The sequence below is a fragment of the Lycium barbarum genome, chromosome 7 (genome assembly GCF_019175385.1).
Source record: "Lycium barbarum isolate Lr01 chromosome 7, ASM1917538v2, whole genome shotgun sequence".
Lineage (NCBI taxonomy): Eukaryota > Viridiplantae > Streptophyta > Magnoliopsida > Solanales > Solanaceae > Lycium > Lycium barbarum.
This window is the reverse complement of record NC_083343.1, coordinates 202,593-217,384: the sequence shown is the minus strand read 5'-3', so window position 1 is coordinate 217,384 and position 14,792 is coordinate 202,593. Positions and strand designations below refer to the sequence as shown.

The 14,792-nt window shown below is 34.0% G+C and overlaps 1 protein-coding gene across 1 annotated transcript; it reads left to right on the top strand.

Moving 5' to 3' along the window:
- Positions 1-5,429: 5,429 nt before the first annotated feature.
- Positions 5,430-14,792, top strand: LOC132602797 (mitochondrial outer membrane protein porin 4). Its single transcript, XM_060315568.1, has 7 exons — positions 5,430-5,514; positions 6,410-6,480; positions 7,782-7,849; positions 8,206-8,316; positions 8,451-8,537; positions 10,643-10,851; positions 14,235-14,792. Exons 2-7 carry the CDS (start codon positions 6,432-6,434, stop codon positions 14,539-14,541), a joined length of 831 nt encoding a protein of 276 aa, XP_060171551.1. The 5' UTR covers positions 5,430-5,514; positions 6,410-6,431; the 3' UTR covers positions 14,542-14,792.

Sequence of the window (14,792 nt, the reverse complement as noted above, 5' to 3'; positions counted from 1 at the left end):
GTTTTACTTCTTTAGTGATATCATATGTGCTTACAAATACAGAAAGTAAAAAATTATTGAATGACATTGTTTAATGTTGAAAATAAAGCTATAGTTATCAGTCAAGATTAGATTATCTTTAAGATCTCTTGTTTGATTAACCAAAAAATAATTTTTTAAGCATAAAACATATATGAATAACTAAATTGATTCTCGAGGTTCATTTTATGAATTTAGTCATTTATTGAATTTTGTCTGAACTAAGGTTAGAAAACTCATTTGACTAACATAAAGCCTTGACACGCAGAATAATGAGTGAAAAAATAATAAATATCAAAAGAAATCTATTTCTATCTATAAAAAACAATCGCATGCTCACAAATTCATAAAAATGCAAAACTAATTTCCAATTTATGATCTTCGACGAGTTGTAATTATCATACTTTATCATGTTAGTTTATAGAATATCGAATTACTTGCGCCTTTTTGGTATTTGCTAATTGCCCTACCAAACTTATTTTCTCATAAATATTTTTCTTAAAAAAAATTATAAACAAAATATGATTAACCTGCAATTACATTAAATTAATTATGTACTAAAAAAAGTGACCCATTTATACTTATTTGATAAAACGTACGCATTATATTTATATTTTGAGTTTGGGCCCGAACTTAGCACGGGCCTCCAACAACTAGTATTGTTTAGGATTTCCAATAATTTTATTATGACAGCACACTCCTTAAATAAGGTGGTCCTAAAAACAAAAATCGTGGGGTCATTGGCACTTTTATCCCTATTTTGTGGTGGTCTTTAATTTTTATCCCTCGGGATAAATAACTTTTTTGCGGGCCATAACTTTATATTTTTGCATTCATAATATTCCACAAGTTATGTTCCGCGCTCTTAAAGAATTTATGCCCCGCTAGGTATAAGTTCGATTTTGAAGGGCAAAATTGAACATCAGTCCATTTGAAGGGTTCCAAAAATTAAAGACTAGCCCATTTGAATGGTTTACCAGGCAATTTCTTCCATTAATAGGGTACCTTCCAATAATATTTTTATTATGACAACACAGTCCTTAAATAAGGTGGTCCAAAAAACAAAATTCTTGGGCTAAAGCAGAATCTTTTAACTTATATTTTAACTATATAGAAGAGGGCAATTCGCGATTGCCCTTCTTTTGGGGTGGCCTTTAAATTTTGCCCCTCATATTTGAAATCTTTAAATTTTGTCCTTCGGTTAAATCCCATGGGTTTCAGGTTTGAACCCCCACACAGTCAAAATTATTTTAAAAAAATCGCAAGGCAGAGTTTAAATTTCGCTATGCCCCCATCGGCATACACTTGTGAAGGAATTACCAAAGTTATGCCGGACCCGGCATAATTATGCCTTATGGGCAGACTTGGCATAAGTATGCCGGGTCCGGCATAACTTTGGTAATTCCTTCACAAGTTTATGTCGGGTCCGGCATAAAAGTTTGCCCATTAAAAGTATGCCCCCATCGGCATAAACTTGTTAAGGAATTACCAAACTTATGCCGATGGGGGCATACTTATGCTTTATGGGCAGACTTTGCCTTGAAGCATATATATGTATTTTTTTTTAACTTTTCAAGGTAAACTTTTAGTAATGCCTTAACTAAAAGTGTGCCCCATAAAACATAACTAAAAGTATGCCCCATAAGGCGTAAGTTTTCCTTAAGGCATAACTAAAAGTTTGCCTTATAAGGCAAAGTTTAAATTTTGCTATGCCCCTTTCGGCAAACTTTTAGTTATGTTTAACTAAAAGTCTGCCGGAGGGGGCAGACTTTGCCTTGAGGCATATGTATATATTTTTATTTTATTTTTACTTTTCGAGGTAAACTTTTAGTTATGCCTTAACTAAAAAATGTGCCCCAAAGACATAACTAAAAGTATGCCCATAAGGCGGAACTTTTTCTTAAGGCAAAACTTAAACTTTGCCTTATAAGGCAAAGTCTATGCCTTAAGAAAAGTTCTTGCCTTATGGGGCATAATTTTGTTATGCATTAACTAAAATTCTGCCCCATAAGGCATAACTAAGCTATGTCTTAGGAAAAATTCTGCCTTATGGGGCAGACTTTTAGTTATGCCGGATCCGGCATAACTTTAGCTTTTCCTTAAAGATTGTATGCTGGATCCGGCATACACTTCTCCAGTCCTGCCTTACGAAATTATTTTTTTATTTTATGCCTGAGCGGGGGTTCGAACCCAGAACTTCATGTATTCGCCCACCTTTCCAAGCAAAGGGCAAAACTTAAAGACCACAAATATGAAGGGCAAAATTTAAAGACCACAAATTTCGGGGCAAAATTTAAAGACCACCCCAAACGAAGGGCAATCCACGCAAAAAAATGTATAGAAGAGACGGTTGGCTACTTTTTCGTCGTTAGTCGTCAGTCCATTAAAAAAAAAGTGTGGGCCCCATATTAAACACAAACCAATATTTTAAAAAAAAAAGTGAAACCCCATATTAACAAAATCAAGCAATTTTTTTTTAAAAAAGGTGAATCCCATATTAAAAAAACAATGTAAAAAAAAATTGCATCAAATATTAAAAAATCAAACAATATTCATGTAATTTCCAAAGTATCTCATTAAATCAATAATGATGGATTCATTACCACATGTATATCAACCCAATAGTGGGACCAAATGAAATTATTGTACAACAAAAAACATAGACCCCATATTATTGCTTTTCTTCAAAAGGTTAAGTAGCCAAACCATACAATTTTCTTTCTTTTTTTATATTAGCCTGAGATGTAATCTAGATATTGAACTGTTGTATTTGCTATTCCGCCATGTTATTTATTTGTTATGTTTACTAAAATAAATATACTTAAAATACTTATATTTTACTACTATATAGAAGAGCCGGTTTATAAGCAAGATCATCGTCCGTCCTTTGGTCCCAATTTTTTATTTAAGGGCAAAAAAAATCCTTTGTGGTCCCACCCACTTTTTTATTTAAGGGCAAAAAAATGTAAATAGAAATACTTTATTATATTTCTATTTTTCTACTATATAGAAGTATCGGTTTACCCATGCTTCATTGTCAGTCGCTCTTAAAAAAAAAATAAGGTGGACCCCATACTAAAAACACTGAGCAATATTTAAAAAAAAAGGAAAAAAAGTGGACCCCACCCTCTCCAAACTCATAAAAAAAAGTGGATCCCACCCTCTCCAAACTCATGAAAAAAAAAAAGTAAACCCCATATTAAAAAAACAATCACTGTCAAAAAAAAAAAAAAAACGTGCACCCCGTATATTAAAAAATCAAACAATACTCATGTCATTCCCAAAGTATCCCCATCAAGTTAATAATAGTGGATTCATTGCCATATGCGTATCAACCCATTAGTGGGAGCAAATGAAATTATTGCACAGCAAAAAATATGGACCCCATATTATTGCTTTTCTTCAAAAGGTTAAGTAGCCAAATACATACAATTTCCTTTATTTTCTTATATTAGCCTGATATTTAATCTAGATATTTAACTGCTGTATTTGCTATTCCGCCATGTCATTTATTTGTTATGTTTACTAAAATAAATATCTTAAAATATTTATATTTTAAAATAAGATAGAATTTACATTTTTATTCTTACTCTAATAAATGTGAAAAGAGATTAATATCAAATGAAGATCAAATAATAAGTAAGATAAATTAGTCAAATTCTAATTCTAATTGACGTTTCCTTAAAAAATCATAGAAAAAACAACATGACAAGTAAAATGAGCTAAACCGAGATTATTTACCAAAAATTAAAAAATAGTATTTCTTCGTTTAAATAGAAAATCAATTTCTACTTTGTTTTATTTTAAAGATGTAAAACTAATTTAATAATTTGAATTAGAATTATCCAAATCAAAAGTTGATAAAAAATAATAAGTATTTTACACCTTTAAATTAATCGAATTAAAATTGAAAGTATCAACTGATGCTTAAATATTACTATTGTTTTATCTCAAAGAGAGGAAAATAGTTTCCTTTTAAACAAGTCTTCTCTTTTAAAAAGTATTAATAAATTTTTGTCGACTTTGTATTCGTAACAAACACGAATATAATAAAATTTTAGATACGGAGCACAAACTACAATGTTATATTAATCGTATTTTGAACATAGTATGTATGTATATATATATATATATATATATATATATATATATATATATATATATATATATTATCACTATCCAAACACAACTACATACACATAGATACACTATAATCTAAAGTGTTGGGCCCGTGCGCAGCACGGGCATAGGCCATCTAGTTTATATAATAAGACTCGGCTTGTAAATGTTGGAAAATATATATTGGGCTCTTCAGGAGTGGGCTTTTAAGCTCATATTAGGAACAAGCCCAAATACTTGTATACTACAATATGATCAAAATTAGAAGTTCTAGTAGATTGATAAGTACTCTATCATTCATAATTAGAGGTCTGGAGTTCGAGTACTAGGAATGAAGTCGGTTTTGGTAGAGAGCACTTTACTCTAAAGTGTGACTTTCCGTTTTAAATCTAAATTAATCGGACCTCAAAGTTTATACGATACGATGAAAAACAAAAGAACCGTCAAAACATGATCATCAATTGATTGGAAATCAGAGGAATGTCTTTGGATTTTGGAAATATTTTGATGTAGTTTATGATTTTTTTTTATTATTAAAAAAACCTAAGAAGATATGTCTCAAATCCAAAAGTTTATCAAGTTGACTCTCATATTATACTCTCGATATGGTACTCCTTTACTTGGACTAATTCTACAAGAGCTTCCATAATATATAGTAGGAGTAGTATTGTTTAGGACATTAAATGCCTCTCAATAATGACAACACACCCCTTACCCAAAAAACAAAATTCGTGGGCTCTAAACAGACTGGGGCTTGTAAACATTTTTTTGTGCGGAATGTCCTTCAAAGGCACTGGTCTCTAATTTTTGTCCCTCAAATTTAATTTTTTTAATTTTTGTTCTTCATCTAAAAATTCATGGGTTTCGAGTTCGAATCCCAACTCAGTCAAATATTAAAAAAAAAAAAATCGCAGGACAGAGGTTTGTAGCAAAATTAGGCCTATTCAGGCAGAAGTTTGCCTTAAGGCCTAATTTTGGGTAAAAGTTTGCTTTAAGGCAAACCTCTGCCTGAATAAACCTAATTTTGCTACAAACCTCTGCCTTGCGAAATTCATTTTTTTTTTTTGACTAAGCCGAGGTTCGAGTCCAGAACCTCGAGGTATTAGACGAAGGACAAAAATTAAAGACCAACAATTTGAGGGTCAAAAAATTAAAGACCAGTGCCTTTGAAGACCAATCATGCAAATGACCCGCTTGTAAATATAAATTGGGCTCATCCAAAGCCCAAGTCCAAATATTTAGTATAGTCCAATATGAGGAAATGACATAAATCCAATTGACAATTCTACCCCTCAAGTATAGAGAGTTAAGAGGTTTAAGCTTTCATTTTCTTTTCTTTTTTCACTTACCCCAAAATCTTGACGGCTAGAACCCAAGGTCTGTCAAATTTTTTTTTTTTTTTTTTGTTTAAAAGCTTTAAGTTACTCTTTTATACTTCATTGTAATGATGATGATGATGCAATATGTAGCTGATTTGTAATCTTGAAAATTGAAAAATACCCCTATGAACTGTTTAGATGCATTTAGGTAGTCAAGTAATTGAAAATATTTGAAAGATTTTGTTGTGGGGGTATCTCAAATAAGTAAATGGGGTTGAAAAAAGACAATCTTGTTTCAAGTTACACTAATAGTGTCAGTGTACTTAGTCTGGAAAAGAACAAGTTTGGGGTTAGTATGGTATGCTTAGATAGTCAAAGAAATGCTATGTTGCTCTTGAAAATTGTAATAATAATAATATACTTAGCAGATTTGTGAGATTATAACTCAATTTTGCTTGTAAGGCTCAAAGTTGCTTGCAAGAACTTAGTTTAAACATGTTATGTGGTGTTGAATGTGGAACAAAATAATTTCTTTTAGTGTTCTTTTGGATAGTCATATCTCCGTTTTCATTGAGAACAAGCTTGTATATGGTTAATTTTGGTAGATATTCTTTTAGGATTGTTCTGGTTGTGAACGAGCAAGGGCATAGAGCTAGTTGAAGAAAGGCTGTAATATTGAGATAGGAAAATAGAGAAACAAATTATGTTACCTTCTCAAAAAAAAAAATAAAAAAAAAATAGAGAAACAAATTTAATCTGTTAATAATCCTAATTTGTCTACTGTAAATGCAAAACCTTAATTTGCTTGGTTCTGATTATGGTTTATGCATAATGGGAGAAAAGTTGTACTTCCTTCATATTCCTTATTACCTCCTTCACTTAACTAACAGTGTGTCCTTTGGTCGTGTGGGCATAACTAATTGAATGTTAATTGTTTTATCAATTTTGATCAGAGTCATTTCATTTGAAGAAGAGATGGAGAAGAGCCCGGCACCATTTTCAGATATTGGCAGACGGGCAAGAGGTAATGATTCACCGTCGTTTAATGAATACCGATGCTTTTGACACTTGTTAGCAAGGGAAAAAGAAGTATAAAAAAATATTTGTGATGCTATAGTAATATAGTTATTAAACTTGATCTGCATAACCAATTGGATTAGAACCAAGAAATTTCTCCTTCCTAGGCTGTATAGGCAATCAAACCTCTTAAAATAGTCAGCCAGGACAAACTAAGACCCTACCACCCACGGTTTAAACCTCTTTGTGTGAGGTGTTTTCTAGATTTTAACCCCAAGATACTGTCTGTCGGAACTTCCAAGTGTGTACCAGTACCATTGTGAGCCAATTGACAACCATGTTTTGGTGCTTTGGACTAACTTTTACCCTACACAATCTCCTCTTGGAAGCAGTTACATGCTTCCTCCCTTTATTTATGTGATTGTAGTGTATAACACATGTATTAACGCTATTTATCAAGAATATAGTAAGTTCTTTTTTCTGTAGGTTTTCTATTTTTTGGCATGATACTTGTATAAAGGCGAGTGTCGCCCAAGCACTAATGAAATTTATTTGCCTTATTAAAAAATTCAAGAGTAAGTTTATTATGTAACATAGAATATCTCATAACCTTTTAAGTAACAGTTATCATAATGAATTGCAAATAAAAACTTCATGTAATATGTGCTTTTGAGAAGATTTTATGCTCAACTACTCATAAAAAACAAGAAAAAGGCAAAAAGGAAAGACTTTATGCCCAAGCCAGAGTACAGACTAAACTTTCACCAGTGCTGAAAAATATGCCAAATATGTTCTTGATTAAAGGCAAGAAAAGTCGTAAATATGTAGAATTTAAAATTTTAGGCATGACGGGTGTATGGGCCTTTCAAGCTGGGCTTGCCCAAACACGCCTCCCAAACTCGTTGAAATAGGTTATACCAATCCTTGAATAAGAGTGAAATTTATAGTTTTGAATTTTGACTGTTCAGTTATCATCAAAGTTCCTCGAGTAGATTTCTATTTAGTGAGCATCATGTTAAACTCATCTGAAGGGCTAGTCATTTAACAATTTTGATAACTTCTATCCATAGTTATCGCTTTATTCTGAGCCGAGGGTCTATCGGAAATAGCCTCTCTACCTCCTAAGGTAGGAGTAAGGTCTACGTACGCTCTACCCTTCCCAGACCCCACTTGTGGGATTTCACTGGGTATGTTGTTGTTGATAACTTCTATCCATCTCTTAGATTATATTCTCCCGAAAGGGAGCTTGCATTTCTTGTTATATGAAAAACTACTCTAATGGGCTGTGAATTGCTCACATTCATGCAGATCTACTGACCAAAGACTACACTTATGATCAGAAGTTCACCTTCTCTATTCCGAGCTCCAGTGGGGTGGTACTAGCTTATTCTATCTTTTACTATTTCTCATTTAGATTATTTGAGCTGTTGAATCTTCTAGTTGGGCTTCGGAAGGCTGCCAAACTTCTCCACTTGCACACATTATCTTTCTTTCTGCTGTAATTTATTTATACATATCTTGATATTGGATAAAAATGTACTTCACGTTACAAAATCGCTTGTTTGTTTTGACATATGTTATTATGTGTCTTCAAGTCTGGTATCTGTCCTTTGTACTAGATTTTTTTACGATCGCTATGTAATGTGCAACTTACTCCGGAAGTTTTTCTGTATCCTATAATTTAGAGTCATATATGAATCTGATCCTAACTTCCGTCATTTTCTCATATTAGGGAATAACAGCTACTGGTGTGAATAAAGATCAAATTTTTGTTGGTGATATAAGTACTCAATATAAGCTCGGAAGTACAGTTGTTGATATCAAAGTTGATACCTATTCCAATGTAAGAACAGCAATTGCTTGCCCTCTTGATAATCTAATTTGTGATCATGAGATATATTCAAACACTTGTTCTCTTATTTTTAATTTCAACGAATTAATTTCTTACGTGATGTTTATATGTTATCTTATATGCAGGTCTCAACAAAAGTTACACTGGTTGACGTTTTCCGATCCTCGAAAGTGTCATTAGGCTTTGACATACCTGATCACAAGTCTGGCAAGGTTACTATTTGTGTTGTCTAAAGTACTGGTCAAAAGAATCTCTACTCTGTCTGATACACACCAAAACATGTTTGAGCCAATGAAATAAATTAGTTCGCATGCTACCATAGATATGGCCAAAGAGACAAATTAGAGGATAAAAGATAGCTCATTTTAAATTGCTTCATTCTGATCTTACTGGTGCAGGCAGATAATGATTTGTGATTCTGCTATTTTATTATGAATTTGCATGGGTGTGATTCCCTTATTTTTTAGCGCGGAAGGGTTGCGATTGCTCTATTTTATTATTCCTATGAATTTGCAAGAGTATAATTCCCTTATTTTGAATGTGGAAGGGGTGTGATTCCTCTATTTTATTATGAATTTGCAAAAGAAAGGGTGCCGCATAAATTGGGACAGAGGGGGAGTATGAATTTGCAAGGGTGCAATTCCCTTAGTTTGAATGTGGAAGGGGTGTGCTTCCTTTACTTTATTATGAAGTTGCAAGGGTGTGATTCCCTTACTTTTGAATGTGGTACCAGTAGTTTTTTTTTTTTTGGGGGGGGGGGGGGGGGGTTGTTGTGATTCCTCTATTTTAATATAAATTTGCAAGGGCGTCATTCCCAAGCGGAAGGGGTGTGATTCCTCTATTTTAATATGAATTTGCAAGGGTGTGATTTTTTTTTTTTTTTTTAAATTGCAGAAGGGTGTGATTCCTCTATTTTAATATGAATGTGCAAGGGTGTGATCCCCTTATTTTTGAATGCCGAAAGGGTGTGATTCCTCTATTCTAATATGAATTTGCAAGGGTGTGATCCCCTTATTCTTGAATGTGAAAGGTGTGTGATTCCTCAATTTTAATATGAATTTGCAAGGGTGTGATGCCCTTATTTTTTTGAATGCGGAAGGTGTGATTCCTCTATTTTATTATGAATTTGCAAGGGTGTGATTCCTTATTTTGAATGCGAAAGGGTGTGATTCCTCTATTTTAATATGAATTTGCAAGGGTGTGATTCCCTGATTTTTTGAATGAGGAAGGGGTGTAATTCCTCTATTTTATTATGAATTTGCAGGGGTGATCCCCTTATTAATGCCGAAGGGGTCCTCTTATCTTATTATGAATTTGCAAGGGTGTGATTTCCTTATTTTTGAATGCGGAAGGGGTGTGATTCCTCAATTTTAATATCGATTTGCAAGGGTGTGATTCGTTATTTTTAAGTGAACTAAAATTAATGTGCTACCTACTAAGTATTATTCTTAAAAGTTTTCTGTGGATGCAAGTAAATCTTGTATATCGATATAATATATTATCACCAAAGACTATTTTACCCTTTTCCCATAGCATCATCTTTTCCTTGAACATCATCATCTCAGGTTAATGTTCATTATATCATGCGGTGCAATAAGCCTTAGAGGTGGACACATGGATTTAAAACATTTAATGGCTGTTGCATTTTTTTTTTAATTTATTTTTACTTCAATTGACAACTAATTTTTGGGGGATAATGTGCGAATTCTAGACTCCTTTATTCACATAAAACTCAAAATTAAAAATCTTATTTAAGATGCATGTGTGAAGGACGAGACTTTTTTGTTAAGTTGTCTTTGAAAATGGGATCAGAGGCTTCGCTTTCTATCCTGATGGGCATGCGCTTAGTGAAGACACTTGGTGGGTCATCTAGATTACTGGTTCTATTCCCTCTTTCCCCCTTCAATGTTAATGTTTCAATATTTTTTCTTTTTGAGAGGATGCTAATGTGAACATCAGAAAAATCTTATAATTTTATTCTATCACAATCTCTTTTTTCGGCTCTAGTAGAGTGAAAAAGAGAGCAATTGAACCTATTGTGCCAATTAGAGGTGCAAGCTCTACCTGTTATAAAATAGTGCCTGACTTCAATAAAACTACCTTACCTTATGAAAAAAATGGTGTGTGACTCATGCACATGCTAGGAAGAGTCAAATCTGTTGAAACCATTAGTCATTGTATGTTGTACATGTTTTTTCCAATTTGCTATGATTTCAAGCTGTATTTATTTAGGCTTATATAAAACAATCTGTACATTATTCGGTTTGTGGATCCCATATCAATCTCTCTCTCTTTTTTTTTTTTTTGGCTATTTCAGCTTGATGTTCAGTACCTTCATCAGCATGCTGCCATCAATTCCAGTATTGGTTTAAATCCCTCCCCTCTCTTGGAGCTGTCTGCTGCTATTGGCAGCAAGGATTTAGCCCTTGGTGGTGAAATTGGATTTAATACTGCTTCATCTTCTTTTACCAAGTGCAATGCAGGGATTAGTTTTAACAAACCGGATTTTTCTGCTGCAGTTATGTTGTAAGTATTCTAATTTTTGCTCTCTGCTTAATATACTCTTGGTGTTTCTGAGTTCTCCAAATGTATTCCTGTTAGCTATGTCAAAAGTCAAATGTTATGCTGACTATTGAAATGATTTAATGTCCTATTGAATTTTCTATATCTTCCTAGTAGCAGCATTAGTTTCCTCAACAATTTCCCTGTCACTTTCATCATAATTCACCCTGTTCTGTACGTTTACTTTGTTAGCAAGGAGGATAAAGAAGTCCTTACATTACATTCTGTGTGTACTTCCTGAAGCAAAGTTATATGCATAAACAAGCAATTTAGTAATTTTTACCTTCTCAAGTCACAGCACTCAATTTCTTTGTCTGCCTCTCTCTCTTTGTTTCATCATTATATGCAACATGTTTTGACTTTTAGCTTTAAAAATTGAAGTCATGGTGCACCACTATTATCAGATATCAATAACTTGTACAGCTGTAATCTACTAATTTGACTATGAATAAATGCTTACATTTTATCTGGACATTCTTAAGGGTACGGAAAGAACGATGAGAAATCTTTGAGTAAGGGAATATATGCAGTACTAGGCAGTGTTATCAAAAGCGAAAGCGCAGAAAAGCTCTAAGGTTAGTCGGGGTTTTAAGAGCATAGCGCAAAATGCAAATAAGGCGCGCCTTTAATGAAAAATGGTGCAAATGGAAAAAAAAATACAAATACATTTTCTTAGTCCAAGACTAATAATAATAAGAATGAATAACAAAAACTATATGTGCAGAAATTGAAAAAACAATTTACGATAGAGTGAAATATCGATTGTTTAGTGTCGCATCTTCAGGAGATGCTTATTGGCAAGGAAAAGTATGTCTTAAGCCTTGATGACGACACTGAAACGCACATTAAGCGAGGGGAAGTGCTCAACATGTTTTGCGCCTCGTCAGGGCTGAAGCGCACCTTTGACAACATTGGTACTAGATTTTGGAAAAAAAATTAACTTCTTGTTTGGTTTAATCAAATGATGTTGTCAAATCAAATTTTCATCAATTTAAAAGTTAAGTGACAATGTTGCTGAAGCTCTGCAAAATTCAATGAGAATTTTTTGGCTTTGACTCAATAGCCACTTATGAAAGATCTTAACTTGGTTACCATGGTCGGCGCCTCCCATTCTTGGATACCCCTACCGGATTTGCTAGGAAAGTTCTTGAACTTTCTAGCCTTGTGGAGAATTCTAGAGAAAGCCCTTATCTTGTAAATATGATGGACTTGTATAACAATTAATATTTACACACTAGCCCCTAAGTGACTAGTATATATAAGGGCTAAGATTTCGCTAGAATTCTCTACAAGGCTAGAAAGTTCCAAGGACTTTCCCTAGTAAATCCATAGGGTTCTAGGGTTTTCAAAGGGGAAATCTCCATATGTCTCTAGAACCGAACAAGATCTTTCATCCCTACCTTGATTAGTTCGTGGTGGTCTACTTGGATGACTAGTTATCTGCTAAGGATGTGACAAAAAGGTTAAATAAAGATCCTACCAGAATTCAATGGACAGAAATAGAATCTCTAGAAAAAACATACTAGTAATCTCTAATCTAATTTTTTTGCAGCATACGTTCAAAGAAAAGTCTTTTAAGGGGTGAAAATAGGCAGTCAAATAGGTATAGGAAACTAGGATATCCTTGGAAACTCATTTGTTAGAATTCTCTTTATTTAGTGATTTTATCATAGGTTCGTTTGTTGCGTGCTTAAGCCTTGAGCTTAATGAAGGTTAGGTTGCGCGTTGCATCGCTTAGGTGGCATTCCACTGAGGTACTAAATTGTTCTGTCTGCCTGTTTTGTCACCCATATTTAAGAGCATGATGAGGATATTGTTAGGTTGATAGTTTAAGAGCATGATGAAGATAATGTTAGTGATTGGTATCAACAAATTAAAACTTTGGTACAAGAATACTAGCTCAAAAACAACATAAAACAACTTCTTTTCGATATTTTACCTTGTTAAAAAAACTGCTTTTCATCTAAATCAAGAAAATTAAAATGGGTTTTAAGTTGATTATCTGATTTTATTTCATAATTTCGCTTAATTGTAGATATTTCAATTTTCAATTCTTTTGTCCATGTAATTATTGTTTGTGCCTATAGTAATTTTTCTTTGCGTTGCGCCAATGCATACTCTCATACATATATGAATTTAAATGCGAAATATTTGGAATCTATGGCTAACCCTCAAGGGTTGGCCTGGTGGCAATTGGCTTGAGCCTTGGGGTGCTCCCTTTCAAGGTCTCAAGTTCGAAACTCACTGGGTGCAAACAATTTCTGAGGGCCATCGGACTGGGTAAAACCCTGAATTACCCGTGGTGCACTTGCGGGAAACTCCTTGCCGAGGGCCTGTGCACCCCCGGGATTAGTCGGGGCTCAAAGAGCCTCGGACACCCGGTGCTTAATCAAAAAAAATATTTGGAATCTATGGCCAAACGCCTACTTCCTGATAAATAGAACAGAAAAATAAAATGGCTTGGTATTTGTTATGTCTTCCGTTGCTTTTTCACTAGGTCTCTGAAGTGTTTAATACTATCTAGACAATCAATTGCATTACATTAGTAATCTTGGTTACAACTTAAATCAGGTCATATAAATTGGGTGGAAGTACATGAAGCGGCATAGATCTTCCTGATAAAAAAATGAAGCGACATAGATCTCGGTAGCAAACAAAGATTGCTTTTTATTTTTTTAGGTGCAAGCTGTATCTATGGGCATCAAATCCCAAGCTAGTTGTGGAAGCAACTATGGCATGAATTACCAAAATTTGCTGTTATTGCTGAAGGGTGTTTTCCTTTTGAAACATGTAAATAAAAAAATAATTGTTGAACTTCCCGTGAGCTGGACTTGTTTGTTGAAACATGTACATAAAAAAAATTGTTGTTGAACTTCCCGACAGCTGCACATGTTTGTTGAACTTCCCGAGAGCTGCTATATCTGGATGGTGCTTTGCATTGTTGCAATGAGGGGTTGTAATTGGAATTTAATTTCATTTCTCATTTGTTTCTTGAGCTCTTAAATAGTTGGTCAAGATTAAGTGTATTTCCCTGAGAATGCATGCGGATTTCTTCACTGTGCTCAGATGGCTGAAGTAGCATGCAGTGTCTAGGCTTCCATAACCAAATTGATGTAGCACACTTTACTTGCTTTCCTAATTAATGATGTAGCACGCTTAGATCTTTCTTCATATATCTTTTCAATTCCTCAGTTTTGTCACAATTCTGTCAAAACCAATGTATATCTTTTTGTGCCTTTTCTGAGCAAAAATTGAAAATTTTACCTTGTCCTAGATGCATGATACATGGAGCATTTCATTCACACATGTCGAGTATCTAATCTGCACTTTTGTTGCTATCCATGTAGAATGGACAGGGGACAAGCCGTGAGGGCATCATATGTACAATCGGTGGACCCAACAAACGGAGCTGAAGTTGCTGCAGAGATGATACACAGATTCACTACCTTCGAGAATAGTTTCAGCATCGGGAGTGCTCTCAGAGTCGATCCGTTAACATCTGTGAAGACTAGATTTTCCGACAATGGGAAGGTTGCAATGCTTTGCCAGCGGGAATGGAGGCCAAAGTCGCTTATTACTTTCTCAGCCGAGTATGACACAAAGGCAAAGAATTCAGTACCTAAGTTAGGTCTTTGCCTTGCTTTGAAGCCATAGAGAGTGCTAGCGAATTCAATCAATTTTACTTGGTAGCTTGACTTTGTTAAAATTCTTTCAAAGGCCTAAAGTGTGGCCTTTACATCTTACGTCATTTTTTTTGTCAGATTCATATAATGATGATAAATTTGAAAGAATATGTTGTTACAGGAGTATTGTTGCATAAGCTTCTTCAAGGTTTACTGGATTTCTATTACCTTGAAACTTGATACTATGTAATTTTTGGAGAATGAAATATTTCTGATGCCTCA